General features: G+C 38.6%; 2 protein-coding genes across 2 annotated transcripts in view; both read left to right on the forward strand.

Annotated features, from left to right (window-relative positions):
- Positions 1–7: 7 nt before the first annotated feature.
- LOC135476815 (uncharacterized) lies at positions 8–4,749 on the forward strand. The gene is made up of 4 exons (XM_064756945.1): positions 8–194; positions 2,295–2,352; positions 2,945–3,050; positions 3,633–4,749. Exons 1-4 carry the CDS (start codon positions 142–144, stop codon positions 3,923–3,925), a joined length of 510 nt encoding a protein of 169 aa, XP_064613015.1. The 5' UTR covers positions 8–141; the 3' UTR covers positions 3,926–4,749.
- A 1,770-nt stretch (positions 4,750–6,519) lies between these two features.
- Positions 6,520–23,541, forward strand: part of LOC135476972 (trafficking protein particle complex subunit 11-like) — a 29,204-nt gene continuing 12,182 nt past the window's right edge. Inside the window, exons 1-18 of the mRNA XM_064757118.1 lie at positions 6,520–6,590; positions 7,446–7,661; positions 8,016–8,185; positions 8,584–8,654; positions 10,627–10,741; positions 11,723–11,822; positions 12,607–12,680; positions 13,584–13,680; positions 14,344–14,477; positions 14,876–15,017; positions 15,845–15,935; positions 16,327–16,406; positions 17,403–17,481; positions 19,181–19,235; positions 21,004–21,149; positions 22,092–22,153; positions 22,549–22,675; positions 22,949–23,021. Of these exons, the coding sequence (XP_064613188.1) occupies positions 7,461–7,661; positions 8,016–8,185; positions 8,584–8,654; positions 10,627–10,741; positions 11,723–11,822; positions 12,607–12,680; positions 13,584–13,680; positions 14,344–14,477; positions 14,876–15,017; positions 15,845–15,935; positions 16,327–16,406; positions 17,403–17,481; positions 19,181–19,235; positions 21,004–21,149; positions 22,092–22,153; positions 22,549–22,675; positions 22,949–23,021 (1,817 nt within the window). The 5' untranslated portion in view covers positions 6,520–6,590; positions 7,446–7,460. The remainder of the gene's footprint in view (positions 6,591–7,445; positions 7,662–8,015; positions 8,186–8,583; positions 8,655–10,626; positions 10,742–11,722; positions 11,823–12,606; positions 12,681–13,583; positions 13,681–14,343; positions 14,478–14,875; positions 15,018–15,844; positions 15,936–16,326; positions 16,407–17,402; positions 17,482–19,180; positions 19,236–21,003; positions 21,150–22,091; positions 22,154–22,548; positions 22,676–22,948; positions 23,022–23,541) is intronic.

Raw genomic sequence — 23,541 nt, forward strand, 5'->3', positions numbered from 1 at the left:
TAGACAATTGCACGTGTATACAAACAAAGGGGGCGGGGTCGTCAGGTTTGTGTCTCACATCTTGTGCGTTTACCTTTTCCATGGTTTACCTGTGACACGACAAGAAATCATAATCCAATCCTACTCTTGGATTAGTTCAAAATGGCGGCTGCTCATCAGTTTTTATCCACGCCGGTTAAACTTCCAAAGCAATGGTGAGTTTATACGTATTGACATGAACGACCCGATAACCGGTCTCTCTGCAGTTAAACGCCTATATGGCTGTCGGCTGATAATATATCTAACGATGTAATGTTTTTGACCGTAAGTCTAAAGTATATGTTAACTACACACACGAACACATGTGTAAGGATGCAAATTTTACGTTAGCCTTCAGTAATTAACAGCCTTCGTATATGACGGCCTCTCCCATAAAATGTGCTTTTTTATATAGTCTCGAGTAACAGACTGAGGCACCATCGAAATTATAATGCTCCTGTAAAGATGAAACAGATACAAGTTGTCCGTCTATATAGATACTTAACACTGTACCACTGTCGATTTTCAATTTAACTATTTCCATTCTTTTATTTTTTGTGTCTTTTTTTTGTTTGTTTTTTTGGGGTTTTTTGTGTTTTTTTTTGTTTTTTGAGGTAATCAAATTGCTACATAATTAACCAGAATCTTAACTGGCTTAAATGACATCTAGAACCCTTAACCTATGAAGGCATGAGATCGAATCGATCTATCTGATAATATTGTGTTGCGTCAAAAGTGTGCCAAGTGTACCAGGATTTCTGAAGGTGTATATGCCGATTGTCATGTAATTATGGTACTATGGTAACAGTGTACTAGTGTAACATTCTTTATGATAAATAAATAATTCAGAAAATAATTTTTAATATTCCAAAATTAAATACTCGAATTTTTAAGCTACTGTAACGTTGCTATACACGGCGAAAAAGGAAGAAAAAAACAGCTCATGGAAAAGCGCTGCATATTGTGTTAATGTTGAGTTTCTGGTCACGTCATTAGGACACAAGAACGTTCCAGTACAGAATGACGTCATCGCTTTACGTCAGGGTAGGGCTATTTACTTATCTTTTAGCACGGCAGTATTCATATAGCTCTCGGTGTCTTGCTAGAAATAGGCGGTAAACAGCAGTTGTTAGATATTCTGACGTGAAGTTCTAGGAGATCACTTGCCTTCCAGGGTACTTGAGCTCATCTTGTGGGTGAGAACTAACGAGCCTTATACGTAGAAAAGTTCGTCAGATATTGGTGGTTTACTCAAGACTATATGATGTTCTTCCACCCATGAATAAAAATATGGTCGATTTTCTCTTCCCGTTGTTGTTAACCCGATTACTGACGCAAAAAATAAAAATTCATTGAACACCAATGAAATCAATGAAGTCAATCAATGAAATCAATCAAGGAAATCAATCAATGAATCTATCAATGAATGAATCAATCAATGAAATCAATCAATGAATGAATCAATCAATGAAATCAATCAATGAATCAATGAATCAATGAATCAATGAATCCATCAATCAATCAATCAATCAATCAATCAAATTAAGGCACTACATAGTTTCTTCAGGCTCCATTATAAAACGAGGTTAGTATACTGATAATCGTTAAAGGTGGAGAAAACATAAAAATTTCATAAAGAACAGACGAAAGAGTGTGAAAAGGTAGTTGTAAATGTGGTCTTCATTATTTATTTTTTCGATTTTTCTTTAAAGAGAAAAAGACGCTTGAAAAAAAATTTCCATGGTGGGTCTTTGAGACCATCTTTGGTATATATTGTGTTTACGTAGTAATGTTATAAATGTGAATATAACACATGTTATATTTACATATTGGATCATATTTATATTTTTAATGTATTCATAAATATTTCCGATTAAATGCATGTGTTTGGATATAAAGGACAAACTTACATTCAAATAAATTCTCATTTAGAATATTATTATGCAAAGACTGTAATATACCAAAAGGTGGTCCCAAATACCCGCCACACAAAAATGTATGTATTTTCAAATACCTTTCTCTCTTGATTGAAAAAATCTAAAAAAAATTTTAAAGACCATATTTTCAAATAAGTTTCCACGGTCTTTTCGTCTGATTTTGACAGCATGTTGATGTTCTCTTCTTCTTTAATAACAGTGCGGTGTTCTGTACATGTTACTATCGCCACAATATGGCTGAAAGACTGCTGATGTGAAGTACAGGTACAATCATTTAATCTTTTTGACGTATTTTCGTTCCAGTGACATAACTTTTATTTATCCGCTTTTTATTTACAGGCAGCCGCGTCTAAATGAGTGGAGTGTATACCATTGCAGTCACCCGGATGTAGCCCAGGTACAAAACAATTAAACTTATACCTATACTTTGATTACATTAAGAGGATTTCGGTCAAAATTTCGATGACAATGGGTATCATTTTCCTATGCAATGGCTGCTGGGGTCCAAACTGCATAGAGTATTGTTCTCTTGGCGTCGCCAGTCTACCCACAAACGTCATAGCAAAGGCGGGAATGAAAAATTAATAGACTGCATAGGCCCGAATAGTTTTATGCAGGAAACCTTCCTCATTACGCACGGTATTTAATTTACTGCAACACTACCAGGACTTAATATATCATTTTGTACACACAGCGACACTCTCATATAAATTAGTTACAGTAGTGTCAAAGTATGATTGTTTTTTGTGGCTCACTGAGTTCTTGATTGTTTCAGTGGCGGTAACTTTCAATATTTATTTATTTATTTATTTATTTTTATTCAAGAATATCAATATTTAAAGGTAACGATATTAGTCTACTCTTAAAAGTATTTCATCTCACGTTTGCTTTATTTAGGGTTTTCCTCGTCTCTGAGAATATACGAATTTCGTTGCCTTCTTAACCAATGACACGCTGTTTCTGTACGACAAATAAATGTTCTGTTGCAGGCTGGATGGCGGAAGTGGTCTGCTGAGCACCCTGACTGGTATGCCCGAAAGTCCTCTTCTACCACACCGGACTGGTTCCGACGAAGAGTGAACACTATCAGGAGAGGTGGGTGCTGGGCTAGGCTGGGAAGGGGCAACGTGATCCTGCCACACCCCCAGAACAAGAGGTGTTGGGTTGTGACAGAGCGAACGGCTCAAGCATGTAGATCCAAAAACCGATATACGTGTTAGTCTTGGGAATCAGATGGAGTTAGGCTGGCAACACAGCACTTCGGGTTGTAGACTGAAACAGAGCGTACGTAGCCCACTCAGATATTACGAGTGTTACATGTAGATAGGTCAGGCGTTGGAAACGATGGTTTAGACCAGTACAGAGTGCAGAGGAATAAAAATCAATGGCGTATCTTTCCCGCTGGTAACTGGATTGGCCCCAAGCTGAAATGAAGATTGCACTGAATTCTCTTGAAATACTTGTATAATACGTTCACAGTCCCATAAAACGTCATCACCAAGTACAAAGGCAGAAGTGAAGAATTATAGACTACACCCACGGGTTAATTGTTCTCGAATGATTTTAGGGCGGTAAGGTTCCCCATTGTCCCGGCGTAAGGGAATGAGAACAATTCTTGTGACAACTTTTGAGTATGGCGCTAAACAACAATCAATCAATCTTGTCTTTCTGTTTTAGCCGACTACAAGAACGTGAACTGGCACTACGACTTGGCGTCCAAACCCAACAGCAGAAACCACGACATCTTCGTGTCCAATACCAACGAGGTTCTTCAGAAGGACACCGCCAAGGCCATGCCCCCGAACAGAGCGTATCGAGGCAGTGTAGAGTACCCCAAGCCCTTCCCCGCGGAAATTCCCGCCCCCAGATGGGGTCTGTACAACCCTCACCATTATGAGGAACCCACACGCTTTACCCACTTTCCACCAATCAAACACACGGGACTAGATACGACGATTGTGCACATGTAAACCTCTTATATATACACCGTAGTGATTGCACCATTGAAGTCTCAAGTTGTAGGCCTATTCGTTTCGCCGTTGGTGATTGACACGTCTTTGTACGTCTTGGTACTCTCTTTTAGGCAGTTGACGTTTGTTTAGTCTTTGTGCCTTTGCCACTGAATTTTATTAAATCTCTGTACGTCTTTCGCTGGTGACGTTTGTTAAGGCTTTGTACTCTTTTCACCATTGACGTTTGTTAAGTCTTTGTACGTCTTTGTACTCTTTTTTGACTATTGCATGGCGTTTGTTAAACGTCTTTCTACGTCTTTCGCCGGTGACGTTTGTTAACTCTTTGTACGTCTTGGTACTCCCCTGTCGTCATGCATTGACCTTTTGTTAAGTCCTTGTACGTTTTGGTACTCCCCTTTCGCCGTTGAGGTTTGTTAAGTCTTTGAACGCCTTGGTACTCCTGTTTCGTCATAAACATTTGTTAAGTCTTAGTACGGCTTTGTACGCCTTTATTCGAAAGGCGGCCTGATAAAAGGAAGGAGCAGAAGTTACCCACGGGCTAAATAAGGCTTGGATGTACATTTATACTCACATTGTATATCATAGGCGAAGGGAGTTGATTCCGGAGATGCTGTTAAATGGAAATATGTAAAAGTGATAAACTGTACTGGGCAGATTGAAAATGCTCGTTTTAGTTGACAATGTATGTGAAATTACAGATGGTTGTGTCATTTGAGTTACAGCCCTAATAAAACGTGAATAATTTTAACACGCTGGTATAAAGGGCGTGAAGACCTAGGCGTATATTCAAGTACAACGGGTCTACGAGATCCCCAATATGAACGGGAAATGAATATGTATGTTTATTGATTATGTATTTATTTATTTAGTGTACATGGAAAATAAAAAAGGTAGGAAAAAACAAAAGGTACTGATGTGTTGTTGCATGCTATGTGAAGATCGATATAATGTCTTCTGCATCGTAAGTGCCAGTACATAAAACCTTCGTTAATTTTGAGAAGTTGTCAGGTATGAGAGCAAACCCAGGTGGACTCATGCCCAATACTTTAAAAATGGTACTTCTTGCTGCCGCGCTTGGCGTTCATCACTGAGAGTTTTTTGCAAGTAAACAGGACTGGTTGACCCGGTGTCCGTATAATGCGAATGGGTGTGTGTGTCATGTCTGGTGTCACCGGCTTCTGTACTGTACGGTGTGGCCCACAACCGCACAGTACCAATCCGATGTGGCAAAGTGTGGCAGAATTTGGCTAGTGTGTAGTTCCGCAAAGTTCGCGTCTATACCGTGCGACCATTTTAATGTGCAGTACCCATATGGAACTGCCCTGAGAAGCGCGCGCAAAGTGAAGTATACGGCTTTGCACAAGAATCACTGCGTAAATTCTATACATGTTTCTGTCATCAAATGTTTCGCTTTGCAGTATTTCAAAATAAAGTCTTGATGTTTTTAAATACCTTTGTGGCTGTGATTCAAGGAAAATCTTCTTTACGGGCTTGCAAGCTCTAAAAGACGTGTGGGAAGCCTCGTGAAGTTGACCACATGTGTAACTCTACTTCAGTCTGACCTAGAGGCAAGCTAGGCTAATTAATATTACAACTGTCAACCAGATTTATGCATGCGTGGTAGAAACCAGAAAGCCCGAACCTAATTAAATCATCGCCCTTCGCCAAGTACGTGACAAACCATATGGCTTACGACTGCTACAAAACCAACGATAACTGGAATCGAACCTGTGACCTGGTGGTTTGCGGGCCATGCTATATGGACGGATCGAATGCGTGCAACGGAATGAGTCAGCGAGAGGTGCTCAATTACTAATGCAGTTTGGAATAAACTTTCCTTACTTTGTGTGATGGTGGGCCGGGGTGAGAAGCATTTCTCAGAGTATTTATTTTATTTCGAAATATTCAAGAAAATCATCTTCAGAAACAAATTGTGCCTTTCCTCCGTTTATGACACTACCGATCTTGTTTTCATTAAAACACCAAAGCAAACAGATATGGCTGAAGTTAATAATTTTGATATATATAATCAGACATGAAGATGAATGAAGGAAGAACGATTGGTAGATAATAAGCATATTAATAGATCGAGACATCGAATACACCACATACGGTACATCTAGGAGATTAAGATATAGTCTATCTTAATCCCAGCGTACTTTCACATGGTATTATTGTTGCTTTGATGGTCAACGAGACCGGCGTATTGACCATTATGTGTTCTTGCACGAAGTTCGATTGTTGGAGTTCTCTTACCATCCACCAAGTACACACACTAAGCTTAAGCCTCTGTGTAACAGGTACTGATGCTCGTCAGTTACTTGTTAAGGGCGGACATTCTTGTTTTAAGAGATAAAATCTTGGGTATGGCTTAAAACAAACAAATAAATAAATAAATATAGACCCATTTAATCCATAGTCACGCTGTTAGAGCGTCGATATGAAAGGAAGGAAAACGGAAAGGTCTATCACTTCTATGCACATTGTCCCAGTAACGTCTGGCGCAATAAGGGAAATAGCTCTGAGGTAAATATTATTTCGATTTTTACCACAAAGTTATCGTTCGTGAAATTATCAAGGGGAGACAAATATGTAAAGACCTGCCCACCTGTCATATTTTATGCGTTGAACGCCTGGAAATTTTGCAGTAGTGAAAGCCGTGGTAAGAGCGTTTGCGAGTTGTGTGTTGGCCTGCCTCTTGAACGAGTAACGGTTGGTTGTCTTACTTATATCGCTGGCAAAGGTTGCACGCATTGCCGTAGTATCTTAAAATGTCAGAATGCGATGTAACGAAAACTGGGTTCTCAGTAACAATGAATTCAGTAAGAAATAAAAAAGGACAGGGTGCAAAGGTACGTTTCTCAAAAAAAAGGGGCAGGGTAGCAATTTCCACTGCATATTAATTAACAGGGTGCCAGAAAACAAAGGAAAAATATTTAGGGGCAGGGTGTAGTGCTCTGTTAAAAAACAAGACTGGGAAAGAGTACCGTTCGTAATAAGCCACCCTGAATACATGTCCTAAACTGATCATTTTCGACTTTAGTGTTTTAAGATGCCCATACATATCACTCACATTTCAGAGATCGTACGGTTCTTCACTTATTTTACCACATTTCAGGTACAGGATTCTTGTGAAATTACAGACCTACTCAAATATGTGCTACAACTAACCCTGGATGACTACACCACGCTCTGTTATATAGCCTTAGTACAAATATAGTGTGGCGTAGTCCTCCAGGTCTAGCTACAACTTGGGTGGGCTCACCGTTATTCCTTAGAAGTCTGTCTGCCTGCCTCAAAGATCGTTGCCATACAGTAAAACGAGGGCAATCTGTCATGGCGATCACATCCCATTTATAAACCATGTCAAGTGTTTCACTCTCATGACATTTGGCCCCATCTAGAATTATGCAAGAAATGTGTTCACAGTTCAGTGTTGACAGTTTGATGGACAGTTGTACATAGTGTTGAGATTGGTAGAATTGAGTTCTGTTGACAATTCAGTGTTGATTGACAGGCGGTGGGGTCTGTGATGGCCTGGAGCTGTGAGTTACCCCCAGAGCTTGTCTGCCGCCCCACGGGACTGGTCGTCCTGACAGGTCTAGACGTCACCTATAACGCCATCCACAAATCCATCTGGGACTCATTCTACAACAACCGACGCCCAGACCGCGTTCCGCTCCAGTTCCAAGTCTGTGATGGTGACCATGAGTACCCAAAGTGTAGGACTAAGGTACTGGAACAATTAGGGCATCTGTGTACAGAAGTGGTATTGCAAAAACAGAGTTCAGCCTTGTCATGTCTATTCTTATCTTCATCAGAAGAAGTTATTGTTTATTTGTAATGTCAGCTTAAGTTTTTGTTTTTCTGAATAAAGAATAAGGCCTTTTGAAGGATAGGGATGTTTTGTAATGCAAAAGGCGCCTGGCTGCCTGACAGAGACATCATTTCTTTGTCAAACATGTATATGTAAATTTATCCATCAGTCAAAATTAAATCACCTGTCAATTGGGTTCTGGGCATAGAAGTGAACTCCCATACCCCATCTCTATTCGCCACACCCTACCCCGCTATTTTCCCCCCGCAGAGAACGTCCTATGAATGGTACATTCCTAAGGGCATCCTAAAAACATCCTGGATGAACAAACACCTGACACAGGTACCTGCTGTTGTTGTTGTCTTCTTTGACCTGGACTGGGATGAGACCATGTGGAAGGAGAGGCAGATGGAATGTGCCACGCGCATAGAGATCGTACGGTGAGTTGGCAGATAGAATTGATTTATTTCACATTGGAAAATTCAGACTGCATTATGCATTGTTGACGTTTTGTCATCACCACATTTCATATTATCTCTTGAACAAAGACTGTTGATATAAATATTACATATACAAGAGTTTGCACAGTGAAATTTGAATACCGTAATAACGCGCCATATAGCTTTGAAGCTTGCTTTATTTTTTTTTTAAATTTAATTATTTCATTTAACATGCATTTATTACACTTAGTTGCTTTGTAGCGGTATACTAATTCCACAGTGATGGTTGAAAGATTTACATTTCCTTTAGCTGCAGCTAGTATAGCATGTCCGATTACATTGTTAAAAATGAACAAGTGGTGTTTCATATCACTGAATGATTTGTGTGTTTCGAGTAGGAACAGTCTCCATGGGCGTGGCACACGTGTTGCCGTGGTTCTCATACAGAAGAATGCCCCTCTTCCTCCAGGTGAGTGGTTAATTGAAAAAAGTTAAAAGTTATTATTGTGAACATTTGTTAGTTGAAGTGAATCTTAGATGAATTAAATACTGGCTACCTACATGTAGAAGATTTGCAAAAAAAAAGGATTAACTTGAAGCTATGTTATGAGGGCCTCCATGGCCGAGTGATTAGCAAGCTAGCGCAACACACAGTGGCTTAGAAGCCTCTCAGCAATGCAACTCCTAAGAGTTGGTTTCCTCTCCGGCCGTACATGGTAAGGTCTTCCAACAACCTGCCTATAGACATGTGTTTCTGCCCCCCATGATGCTGGCCACTGTCATACATAAAAAGAAATATTCTTGAATGTGCTGTGAAACAAGAAGCAAACAGATAAATCAATCAGATAAATCAATCAAACCATGTAGTATAAAAAAAATAATCATCCACTATTATAACTCATTGCGATGCTATTGTTGGAAATTACATAATCTACCAGGAGTGTTTGGTGTTGGAATTATTTTGGAACATAGTCTATAAACTATACTTGTTTTGTACACGTGTTTGAAATATCTGCTGAGTGCATGTACATGTTCATCAGCATCTACCTGTCTGGCAGTCAGCGTGTCCATCCTAACTGTCTGTTCATCTGTTCATCTGTTCCACTCTGTGCCTCTTCATTTGTTTGCGTATCCTTGTATCAGTCTCTCCATTCATTTATCTTTCCTGTTTATGTGGCCATGATACATCTACCCAGTTGTCTGTCCATCTCTGTCTTTTCCTACATTTGTCTTTCAGTCCATTCCTTTCTATGTTGGCCTGTCTTTATTTTTATCCATTTGTTCATCAGTTTGTTAATTTGTTTACCCATCTTTTCCTTCCTCTTTTTATTTCTCTCTTTGCCCTTCTGTTCTTTACTCTGTGTGTCTGTTCATTTGTTTATCTTTCTGTCCATTGTTCATTTCATTGTTTATCCCTCTGTATTATTATTTATGTGTCGATCTGCCACCCGTTGATTTGTCTGTGTATGTATGTATCTGTCTGTTGATTTGTCTGTGTATGTATGTATCTGTCTGTTGATTTGTCTGTATATGCATGTATCTGTCTGTTGATTTGTCTGTATATGCATGTACCTGTCTGTTGATTTGTCTGTGTATGTATGTATCTATCTGTTGATTTGTCTGTGTATGTATGTATGTCTCTGTATATATGTATCTGTCTGTTCATTTGTCTGTATGTATGTATCTGTCTGTTCATTTGTCTGTGTATGTATGTATCTGTCTGTTGATTTGTTTGTGTATGTATGTATCTGTCTGTTGATTTGTCTGTATATGCATGTACCTGTCTGTTGATTTGTCTGTGTATGTATGTATCTATCTGTTGATTTGTCTGTGTATGTATGTATGTCTCTGTATGTATGTATCTGTCTGTTCATTTGTCTGTGTATCTATGTATCTGTCTGTTGATTTTTCTGTGTATCTATGTATCTGTCTGTTGATTTGTCTATGTATAGATGTATCTCTTTATCTGTCTGTTGATTTATCTGTGTGTGTATGTATCTGTCTGTTCATTTGTCTGTGTGTGTATGTATGTGTCTTTCTGTTCATTTGTCTGTGTATGTATGTATCTGTCCGTTCATTTGTCTATGTATCCATGTATATGCCTGTTGATTTGTGTGTGTATCTATGTATATGCTTGTTGATTTGTCTGTGTATCTATGTATCTGTCTGTTGATTTGTCTGTGTATCTATGTACCGGTCTGTGGATTTGTCGGTGTATGTATCTATCTGTTGATTTGTTTCTGTATGTATGTATATGTCTGTTGATTTGTTTGTGTATGTATGTATGTACCTGTCTGTTGATTTGTCTGTGTGTGTATGTATATGTCTGTTGATTTTTCTGTGTATGTATGTATCTGTCTGTTGATTTGTCCGTATCTCTGTATCGGTTAATTTGTCTGTGTATCTGTTGTTACTCTGTTATCTGTCCCTCTGTCTGTCAGGTGAGGATGTAATGGCCGCCGAGAGAGCTGCCTCTTTCTGCAGTGCCTGTGACCTATCAGCGAAGTCCTTGTTTGTCCTGCCTCATACGGATCATTTGATTGGATACACCATTCGGTATGATATTGTTCCTATAATACAGGTCAAGGGTCAGTTTCATGAAGCCTGCTTAGTGTTAGGTAGCCCTTACTTAAGTTCACTTCATATGTGTACCACACACCATATGTTGTCATGCAAGTTAAGACTTTCTTCGTTGGATTTGCTTCATGTCTGTTTGATTATAACTTAATTTATAAAATTTATATTTTAATTGTCATGCTGGCTTCCTCTCCGGCCGTAAGTGGGAAGGTCTGCCAGCAACCTTCGGATAATCGTGGGTTTCCCCCGGGCTGTGCCCGGTTCCCACCCACCATAATGATGGCTGCCGTCGTATAAGTGAAATATTCTTGAGTACAGCGTTAAACACCAATCAAATAAATAAATAAATAAATATTTTAATTGCAAGGTGCTCAATTTGAATTTTCACCGTTTAACATTTGCTTGAAACTGACTTTTTTCACTCCTACATGATTTTATTATTATATTTTTGTTCAGTCTCGAAATATCATCAGGTGTACTGTCTAAGCACTTAAAAACAACTGCAATATTTTATTGAACTCTAGTCTATATATGAACTGACAGCATTTATGCTCAGGAAATCAATAAATTCATTTTTAATCAGAAATTCTTACTATGCCTGGACTGCGCTGTGTTAAATCAAGCAGAAACCCGATGTTATGTCACTTCTGACGCACGCAGATATGGTTGATACATGTAGGCAAAGCAAGGTTCAGAGGGCATGAGCAGAAACAGCTGTGTTCTTGAGTTATAGAGATAACTCACACCTGATTGGACCAAAACTGACCAATGGCAGCGCTTTCTATTCTATTTTTTCATGGTGTGCAATTTTGCTTACTTTGAACTGTGATATCCATTTGTGTAACATCACAAAGAGAGGAAGTTATGCTTTTTAAAGTTCATGTTGGATACTTTTTGGTTACATATATACATTTAGTCTAGTCTTGTTTTTTCTTTTAAAATAGCTTTGATGTGTTTCAGGCTGGAGAATGCATTTTATGAACTGGCACAGGGCTATTACCACTCTGAGGCTCGCAAAGTCAAAGCTCACAAGGACTTCCTCAACAAGACCAACCATCAGGTAAAGCAATACCTCAAAGAAATAGTCCAGCTGACTCATCTTAAAAGTGCTCATTTGAAAGTGAAAGTGAAACTAAATCTAAATCTCTGGCCTGTTCAGATTCTACTTTGGAAGGCAACAAGTGTAGAGGAATCACAGGTTTGAGCTGAGTTGGCTGTGGTTTTAAGACATTTCATTAGTCAGGCACCTTGTAAAGGCTGTTGGTTTACTCTGGGCACTCTGGTTGGCCCCTCACATATAAAGTCTTTCAGACTGCTGCCTTATAAGTGAAGGATGGTGGTTTACTCCGTTCTCTTGACTTTTTCTCCAATCAGTTACTGGTTTTGCCTGTTATGTTTTCAGCTCGTATTTTTCTCTCCCCAGTTACTGTTTGTCTGTCATCAGTTTAAGGTGGCCTTCTTCAGCTCATATTTTTCTCTCCTCAGTTACTGTTCATCTGTCATCAGATTATAGTGGCCTTCTTCAGCTCATATTTTTCTCTCCTAAGTTACTGTTCGTCTGTCATCAGATTAAGGTGGCCTTCTTCAGCTCATATTTTTCTCTCCTCAGTTACTGTTCGTCTGTCATCAGATTAAGGTGGCCTTCTTCAGCTCATATTTTTCTCTCCTCAATTACTGTTTGTCTGTCATCAGTTTAAGGTAGCCTTCTTCAGCTTGTAATTTCCTCCCCTTAGTCACTGTTCATCCCTCATTAGTTTTTATCTCATATTTTTCTCTCCCCAGTTACTGTTTATCCGTTGTCAATATAAAGTGGCCTACCCCATCTCGTATTTTTCTCTCCTCAGTTACTGTTTGTGCGTCATCAGTTTAAGGTGGCCTTCTTCAGCGAGCTGAAGCAAGACACACACACAGCTATCAAGTAAGTTTAGCATGAGAACTTAAAAATGAATTGCCTTTCCACCACCACCACCACAACCACAGAGGATACTGGATCCAGTTGTTCAAAACTTTACATGTACACAGTTGTATTATAGAAACTCTACATGTACACAGTTGTATTGTAGAAACTTTACATGTACACGGTTGTATTATAGAAACTCTACATGTACACAGTTGTATTATAGAAACTTTACATGTACACAGTTGTATTATATAAACTCTACATGTACACGTTTGTATTATAGAAACTCTATGCGTACACGGCTATATTATAGAAACTCTACATGTACACAGTTGTATTATAGAAACTCTACATGTACACGGTTGTATTATAGAAACTCTACATGTACACGGTTGTATTATAGAAACTCTACATGCATGTACATACATGTACCCGGTTGTATTGTAGAAATTTTACATGTACACAGTTGTATTATAGAAACTATACATGTACACGGTTGTATTGTAGAAACTCTACATGTACACAGTTGTATTGTAGAAACTATACATGTACACGGCTGTATTATGGAAACTCTACATGTACACGGTTGTATTATACAAACTCTACATGTACACGGTTGTATTGTAGAAACTCTACATGTACACGGTTGTATTATACAAACTCTACATGTACACGGTTGTATTGTAGAAACTCTACATGTACACAGTTGTATTGTAGAAACTATACATGTACACGGCTGTATTATGGAAACTCTACATGTACACGGTTGTATTATACAAACTCTACATGTACACGGTTGTATTATAGAAACTCTACATGTACACAGTTGTATTATAGAAACTTTACATGTACACGGCTGTATTATGGAAACTCTACATGTACACGGTTGTATTATTAACTGTGAATCCTTTCTCTCCACAGACATTATAAACAAGCCTATGGGCACATCTTGGAGTTGAGAATGCACGACAACAACTTGCTGGAGATTAAAACAATAGCTGGCTTCATTAATTACAAGGTAAGAGTCAAGATTTACACTAATCAGGACATAGTTTGTGTCAAACCCTGATCGAATGATGCACTTTTTGCGCATTTGCTGGCTCAGATGATTAAGGCAAGGGCATTATCAGGTACTTAAAACAAAAGAAAGCTAAAAGTTGATCTAAGGTGCATCTGACAGGCAGCTGAAAACTAAATGCACTAAAAATACTTCCATATACATGTATGTTTTTAGATTTTATTTGAAGAGCTTTGTAGGCATTCTAATGTTTGAATGGTTTGATGGGTTTTATGGGCCATACTAATGATGTTTAGGTATTCTGACATCAGGAGGAAGAATTTTTTAAAATATTATTTTAGTAATATTTTACTTATGGGTAAAAATGGCAATCATCCAGTGCCATGTTTAGAATAGAAAAAATGTTTTGTAATGGCAGAGTTCGTAAAGCCTGGGAGTATGACCCAAACAACCCCATTGCATATTGGTCTAGGGAGATCATTTGATCCAGTCCATTTGGCAGGGATAGCGTTACTTAATCAGTATGACTCTGAAGTTTGGTCAGGTACCATGGAAGGTGGTGTACAACCAAATGTATCATCCAGGGGAAAATTTTGTGAGTAGAGAGTTAGGCATCAGTCAGGTAACTAAGTATTAATTTGTATAAACTTGTCTTTTTTGCAGATATGTCGTTTATCCTTCCAACACAACGCTCCGCTAGATGCCATCGCCCAGTTCCGTAAACACATAGATTTCTTCAAGAACAAAACTGGTACCCCGGAACTGGCGTTTGAGCACAGTGCTTGGATGTCCAAACAGTAAGTGGCGTTTTGTGGCATTTTGTATGATTAACAACATAAAACAGGACACCATTTTTTGATCTACCATTATTACAGCTGACAGTGTCTAAGTGAAGTTGTTCCCCTTTGCTGCCACTTTAGGTTAGACTTTGTTTGAAGACTACCGTTTTTTTTTGGCACCAGTGTGGTGTGTATATCTGTATGTCAAATTTTGGAGAGTTTGTCAGTAACATGCCAAGGTTAAGTGGTTTAATCCAGGCATTCCTCCATCCATAAAACTCACTGCCGTTGCATAAATCAAAAATTCTTGAGTATGCTGTTGAACATATGCTGTTATCATAAAATGATAATTTAAGTAATCATGTTTGCTGAGTAAAACTCAATTTTGGTGTCCCTAAGCTCCAGTTTTTAATCAGATTTCAGGTATTTGGGGATTTGTTTGACGAAGCCATCAAGCTGGGGCTGACTGCTATCCAGACACAACATCCTGGCTTCTACTACCAACAGGCTGGGAATCACGCTATAGCCCGCAAACAGCTGTGTAGAGGGTTATGCCATGTAAGTCAACGTGGTTTGAAAACAACTTTGTAAAATTTCATTGATAATTTGTATAATGACCCACAAGGTAATGACAGAGCCTTTATGTTAAAAGCAAGGTTAAATGATAAGAATCCAGATAGTTTGAATTACTTTTTTAAAATTTAAAATGCCATATAATGAAACTGTCGTTTCCACATTTGCCTCGTATAATGTCACGCATGAACAGTTGGTGTTGCCCACCCATGAAGTATAGGCACAAAATTTATGGAAAATACATGTACTGTATTTTATTTTTTATTTTTGAGTGGTTAAATAGTGTTATTCAGGGTAAATCCAATTGAACCATAGTTTTAGCTCTGTTTCCATAGGATTTCTTTCATGTCATTTAAATGTTTCCACATACTTTATCTTAGGACTGGAGTAGCACTGTAAGCAAGAGACACAGGTTCAATCCTGAGCTGGGTAAAGTTTGAAATTTTAAACCTGACAATCTTGGTGCATATGCTTCTTTGATTGGTGCTCACTTTATTATTTTTTTTTTTTTCACTGAGTTATTGTGTTGTCAAGTCTCTGGGTTATGATGCTGATCAACTTGCATATATCAGGCAAAATTGCCCTGCAGCTAAACTGAAAGAATTTCAGGTTGACCTGCTGGCAGTTATTTCTATTTCTACATCTTCTCTTCAGTGGGATGGTAAGTTTAGATCTCAAAAGACATATCCATTTGACATATCCAGTATCATTTTGTTTAACACCTGTATTAGATCATTGTTCACTTTTTCATACTTTTTTCCCTTTTTGTTTTTTCTTTACTCTTTTCAAGTATGATGTGTATTAATTTCCAGCCACTGACTAAGCCCCTCTCTCCGGACCCTCTGGAAAACCTGAACAACCTGGATTATTATGGACAGAGGCCTTGGCGACAAGGACATCAAAGTAACCCTGGAAACTGTCTTAAAGCTGTATAAATTTTGCTTAACTTAACGTAGGTCCAGTAATCATTAAGTGCAAGATGTTAATGTTTAAAACTTACTTCATTGCTTGGCTTTGGCCTGTAATGTCATAGTGCACATGTGTGCAACCACACGTGTAGAATGCAGTATCCAAAACTGTACACTGCGCATCACACGTGGGTAAAAATAACCTTGAGTATTATGTTGAACGACCATTAAATAAATAAATAAATAAATAAATTGTTCAGTTAAAGAAGAAATGACAGCCTTGATAAAAATTGGAAATGTTCAGTAGAGCTGTTGTGTTACGTTGCATGAACCTTCCTTTTGTTTGATCTGTTAGTCAATCAGTCCGTGTCTCAATGTTCTTACAGGTATTGAGCCTCCGGACTCCCAGACTGAGAGGGATGGTGTGTTAGCTCTGCAGCATCTAGAGACACAGGTCGACCATTCTGTGAGTCAGACTGGTTCTTGTCCGAACATACAAAATGTTGAAATTGTCCTCGAAATTGCTCGGATATTCATAGTTACATTTACATCTACATATCTATGTTGATCTGTAAGTTTGTAGAGGGGGGCCTCTGTGGCTCAGTTGGTTAGCGCGCTAGCGCAGCCTAATAACCCAGGAGTCTCTCAACAATGCGGTTGCTGTGAGTTCAAGTCTAGCTTATGCTGGGTTCCTCTCCAGCCGTACGTGGGAAGGTCTTCCAGCAACCTGCGGATGTGCGTGGGTTTCCCCGGGCTCTGCCTGGTTTCCACCCAACATAATGCTGGCCGCTGTCACATAAGTGAAATATTCTTGAGTACGGCGTAAAACACCCATCAAATAAATAAATAAATAAATAAATAATACTGTAAGTTTGTAGAAGACACATGTACTTGTTGTTGCAAATCCAGTTATGATCTAAAATATTGTTCCTTTAATATCAATCCAGCAAGTTGGCATCCATACCAATTTTGCAATAAAGTGGTGTTTTCATTTAATACCAGCCCAGTTATAAAGGGAAGACCTATTTTTTCTATAATACAAAGTAAGTGAAAAAAGGAGGTATTTGTTGTTAAAACACAAACCCCTTTACGACTGATTCCTTCTGGGATATCAGTGATACTGTGTTATAATGGTACATGTACGTCCTGGTGATAATGTGTTATAATGGTACATGTACGTCCCGGTGATAATGTGTTATAATGGTACATGTACGTCTCAGTGATAATGTGTTATAATGGTACATATACGTCCCATTGATAATGTGTTATAATGGTACATATACGTCCCAGTGATAATGTGTTATAATGGCACATGTACGTCCCAGTGATAATGTGTTATAATGGTACATGTACGTCCCGGTGATAATGTGTTATAATGGTACATGTACGTCCCAGTGATAATGTGTTATAATGGTACATGTACGTCCCAGTGATAATGTCTGAGCTTGTTTTATTTCCCCAGTGGCTGATCATCCCCCTCCTTAGCAGTGCTGTGGCTCAGTTCAAGAAGTACAAGTCTGCTCGCATGAAGAGATACCTCAGTGAGTAGTAACTCAATAATCTGAGTATGAACTCAATAATCTGAGTATTGACTTAAGAATCTCAAGAATAGAACACTTAGCTGACCATTTTAGTCGCTAGTACGCAGAAGCTGTGGGGTAAAGTCCAACCTTGCTCAGGGGATTTGTTGATTCACCCCGTGACTGTTTGAGTTATTCATTTATTTGATTGGTGTTTTACGCTGTACTGAAGAATATTTCACGTGAATGACGGTGACCACCAGCATTATTGTGGGAGGAAACCAGGCAGAGCTCGGAGGAAACCCAAGACCATCCGCAGGCTGCTGGCAGACTTATGGCGCGAGAGGAAGCCAGAATGCGCTGAACCTCTGACTGTTTGTGGAGCTTTGGTGACAATAAGCAGTCTGTGACTCTCATGTGGCCTTCTGCACAGTGTAAAGTTCATAGAAAAATTTTTTTTCTAGTTATACAAGTTTACCTTATTTTTGTTTTTGTTTTTATTTTGTGTTTTTTTTTTGGTAAGTTTAATTAATTAGTTAACTCAAAAACTTAAGGCATAAAAATTGCATGTTTACATACCAAACTTTAGGTGAAGTGCATGTTTACATACCAAACTGTAGGTGAAGTGCATGTTTATATACCAAATTTAGGTGAATTGTATGTTTATATACCAAACTTGAGGTGAAGTGCCTGTTTACATACCAAACTGTAGGTGAAGTGCATGTTTATATACCAGATTTAGGTGAAGTGTATGTTTATATACCAAACTTGAGGTGAAGTGCCTGTTTACATACCAAACTGTAGGTGAAGTGCATGTTTATTTACCAAATTTAGGTGAATTGTATGTTTATATACCAAACTTTAGGTGAAGTGCCTGTTTACATACCAAACTGTAGGTGAAGTGCATGTTTATATACCAGATTTAGGTGAAGTGTATGTTTATATACCAAACTTGAGGTGAAGTGCCTGTTTACATACCAAACTGTAGGTGAAGTGCATGTTTATATACCAGATTTAGGTGAAGTGTATGTTTATATACCAAACTTGAGGTGAAGTGCATGTTTACATACCAAACTGTAGGTGAAGTGCATGTTTATATACCAAATTTAGGTGAATTGTATGTTTATATACCAAACTTTAGGTGAAGTGCCTGTTTACATACCAAACTTGAGGTGAAGTGCATGTTTATATACCAAATTTAGGTAAAGTGTATGTTTATATACCAAACTTTAGGTGAAGTGCATGTTTATATACCAAACTTTAGGTGAAGTGCATGTTTACATACCAAACTGTAGGTAAAGTGCATGTTTATATACCAAACTTGAGGTGAAGTGCATGTTTACATACCAAACTTGAGGTGAAGTGCATGTTTATATACCAAACTTGAGGTGAAGTGCATGTTTATATACCAAACTTGAGGTGAAGTGCATGTTTATATACTAAACTTTAGTATGGTACCCTAATTCTTTGACGTTTTCAACGGCCTCTGCAACCAATATTTTGAAACATTCTGAGAGCTACATATGATGTGTAGAGAAATAATCTGCACAGTTTTATTAAGCTTGCATCCTAAGTGACTCAAGCAGATTAATTTGAGAGTCATTTTCGTAATAATTGTATGCATAAATTCGACTTTAGTGCTTCAGTTGTTGAAAAGGTTGAAGATTTACAGTAAGTGTTAGGTTAATCTACATGGAGCATGTATGTATGTGTTTTGCAGTGGTGCAGATGGGGGAGGAGTATTATCATGCAAGAGACTACACCAAGGCCCTCACGTGAGTACATAAACAATGTGGGCATCACCAAAGCCCTCACATGAGTACATAAACAATGTGGGCATCACCAAAGCCCTCATGTGAGTACATAAACAATGTGGGCATCACCTACGCCAAATCCCTCACATGAGTACATAAACAATGTGGGCATCACCAAAGCCCTCACATGAGTACATAAACAATGTGGGCATCACCAAAGCCCTCGTGCGAGTACATAAACAATGTGGGCATCACCTACGCCAAAGCTGTCACGTGAGTACATAAACAATGTGGGCATCCCCTATGCCAAAGCCCTCACATAAGTACATAAACAGTGTAGGCATCACCTATGCCAAATCCCTCACATGAGTACATAAACAATGTGGACATCACCTACACCAAAGCCCTCACGTGAGTACATGAACAGTGTGGGCATCCCCTATGCCAAAGCCCTCACGTGAGTACATTAACAATGTGGGCATCCCCTATGCCAAAACCCTCACGTGAGTACATGAACAATGTGGGCATCCCCTACACCAAAGCCCTCACATGAGTACACAAACAATGTGGGCATCCCCTATGCCAAAGCCCTCACGTGAGCACATGAACAATGTGGGCATCCCCTACACCAAAGCCCTCACATGAGTACACAAACAATGTGGGCATCACCTACACCAAAGCCCTCACGTGAGTACATGAACAATGTGGGCATCCCCTACACCAAAGCCCTCACTTGAGTACATAAACAATGTTGGCATCACCTACACGAAAGACTTCACGCGAGTACATAAACAATGTTGGCATCACCTACACCAAAGCCCTCACATGAGTACATAAACAATGTGGGGATCACCAAAGCCCTCACCTGAGTACATAAACAAAGTGGGCATCACCTACACCAAAGTACATAGACAATGTGGGCATCACCTACAAATTTGTGTGTACCTGTAAAATTTTGCCTTTGAATGGGTTGTACTTTTTGCCTGATACTGAGAGTTCTAATGATCCTGGGAAAGTGTTTTTAGGTTTATTTTGAAGGTAGGATTAGATCCAATTTGGAAAATGTATTAACCAAGAGTAGTATTTTGTGACATTCTAAAAATGTACTTTTTTAGGGTGGGAACTTCAGGTCATTTACTGTGTGTAAATAACAAAGTAACCAAAAGTAACACAAAATATATTCAGCAAACGAAGAGCTTTCTTTTCACCTTTGCCGTCTTCAGTGGCTGAGAAAACTTGAGAAAACTGGTTTCTGCTTGAAATACCCTAGCTCTTGACCAATGAGGGTGGAGGTTCAAATCCAGCTCTTTGTGCTTCAACTTCAGGTCATAGAGTGAGTGAGTGCTTGGGGTTTAACGTCGTACTCAACAATTTTTCAGTCATATCACGACGATTCAGGTCATAGAGCTTTGTATCGTAACTGGACAGTCTTGATGGCAAATAGTCCATTCTCAGTGAACAATCGGGCCACATATTGGAATCCATCTCCCCACCTTCCCAGTGCTCCCAATGCTCCCCACCTTGCATTGACGTAAAAAGCTTTCAGTTTTGCAATAAAACACCAATGAAGTTCATCAATCTAACATGCTTGGTTGTTTGGATTACACTGTAGACCTACTTATGTGTTCATACATACCTTATACAGTGAAACCATTTGCATAAAATTAGGCCAGCATGTGAGACATGTCTGTTTTAGGCAGATCATGATATAGCCAGACAAATTATCAACAGAACAATGTAGGTGATGAAAATTTTCATTGACCAGTTTTTCCCGTTGTTGTTGTTGTAGCCTACTGGGTAAGGTGACATGGGACTATCGTCAGGAGCGATGGTGGCTTCTTCTCACCTCCATCCTGGAAGTCTCCCTCAAGTGTGCGTATCTCATCGCTAAGGTCCAGGACTATGTCACAGTCTGCCTGGAGCTCATTGGGCAATGTATCCTTTTTGCCTAGATTGCGATTCCTTCTTAACATTACCATGGATGTCAAATTCAAAATCACTGTTACTCGGCAGACGTAGTCTGACAAGAACACAAACATTTCATGAAACAAGACTGAAAATAATAGTTCTTGGTACAGATGACAATATCAAATTGGTAGTTCTTATAAATTTCTTACATGTACATATAATGTTATAAGTAAATAAACCCAATTAAAACCAGTGTAATTCCTAGTGGAATTTACACTCTTCTGAAAAATGTAAGCTTTCGCCTGTGTACATTTGAATCATGCATACTGTGTTTGTATCTGTAGTTAGTTTTATTTTTATGTTCATTAACATTGAAGATTAACATGTAGCTTCCAGTTTGAGACAAAATCTTTGTTCCTACATTGTATCTACATGACCTTGTGACTGAGAAGATGTAACAAAATAAAAATGTTGAATATTGTTTAAAAATTCATGATAAGGCATTAAATTCAAACATTGCCCTCTGGCAAAAAAAATATGCATATTGTATGTCGTACAAAAGCTGACAGTTAATATTTTTTAGTGTCTTACAGTCATTAGATTTTCACATCTGTTTGTTTGATTGGTGTTTTACGCCGTACTCCAGAATATTTCACTTATACAATGGCAGCCAGCATTGTGGTGGGAGGAAACTGGGCAGAGCCCGGGGGAAGCCCACAACCATCTGCAGGTTGCTGGCAAACCTTCCCATGTACGGCTGGAGAGTCATTAGAATTCAATTAGAATTTAGTTAACGTGTACATATACCTCATAGGTTTGTATTTTCATTAAACTTAAATAATTAAATAATTAAATAATTTTGAATAAATGACCATGTTTGTTAAAATTAATAAGCTGTTGGTAGAGCAGCAGGGAGTTATCAGCTGTTGGACTGTGCTATGAGGGTAAAAACCTTGACACCTGTGTCAGACTCAACCTGTGCTGTGGAGGAGAAGACTCGGGTGCAGATGAACCTAATCAGAGTGATGTCTGTGAGTTCTTTAAACCAAATTTGCTCTTCCCTTTGACGATTTTCCATTTGTTCATCTAGATAAATTTTTTATTTGCATTTTATCTGACTACTGTAGTGTTTGGGGAAACTTTCTTGAGAATAGTGTATTACACTAACTAAATTGTCAGTAACCCTTATAATGTATTGGCATATCATTTCAGCATAGTTGTTCTTGTTCAAACCGAACATAGAGAGATAACCTAGTCAACAGATGCATATGGTATTGGCTGCAGGATACAGAAATATACACATTCCCCATGTAAATGTTGCTGTCCAATGAAAACCAGAGAATTTTGTCAGAGAGGGACGGATAAATGTATATATGTGAATGACTGACAAGATGTGCAGTAGTTATCTTATGTGTGTGTTTTGTAGGGGGCGACCCCTGAGCCAGAGCCTGGTCTGGAGGCTGGCTGTGTGGAGGCAGCTCGTAGTGCCTGGGGGGCACAGACCAATAAGCAGGACCTATTCTCTGTGGACATGCAGAACATTATCCCATTTGGTGAGAATCAGAGTGGTTTAAGACTTAGTACCAGATTTAACTTTAAACCAAGTCTTCAATTTTGTACTCAGCCGAAAAAAAAAATGGTTTTTTGCAGAATCCTGTAAAAATGCAGAATTTGCACTTACATGAAATCTCGGAAAACACAAGCAATCATTTTAAATATCTTTACTGTCTTACTTTAATTTTCTTTTTTGCTATATCACCTGAAGTATTTACATATACTCTGTCAACTGATTGAATTTTTTCTTTTTTTTTTTTTTCTTTACACAGTTGAGTGTAAGTCAAGATTTACAGCGGAATCATTTGCTGCGGATGGAGAGATCAGTATTGAGGTGTATCTGAGGTTTGTACTAATATATAATACATCATAATCAAATCATTCGCACCAGCTTCTGCATGGACAGACTGTCTGATGTTAGGAACATCAGCATAGAAAGTCTGGACTAGATTGTACTGTAGTTCAGCCTGTTTCTCACTGAAAATGGATGAGTCCAAACCTTCTTTCATGGTTCCAGGGGTGATCATAAGGTGTTCTTTTATGTGGTCCTGCATGAAATTTTGCTGGCCTTTCCTTCCACCAATATCACAGACTGTGTTTGCCCAAAAAATGTGCCCAAAAAACTCTTAAATAAAGGTCATAAAGTACTACTTTTGGCAAAGAAACTTACATTTTGCCAGTAGGATGTGATCGTACATGTATGTTCCAGACAAATGTCAAAACACTCTCAGAATGAGATAAAGTGAGTAAGTGAGTCATATAAGTCTTGGATGAAAATTTAGGTAAAATACAGTATGTGACATGTGGGAAGAGTTTTATCAGTAACTCCACATTGCAGTTTTGTTGCCTGGAAATCAGTCAAATC

This window comes from Liolophura sinensis, chromosome 10 (assembly GCF_032854445.1).
Source record: "Liolophura sinensis isolate JHLJ2023 chromosome 10, CUHK_Ljap_v2, whole genome shotgun sequence".
Classification (NCBI taxonomy): domain Eukaryota; kingdom Metazoa; phylum Mollusca; class Polyplacophora; order Chitonida; family Chitonidae; genus Liolophura; species Liolophura sinensis.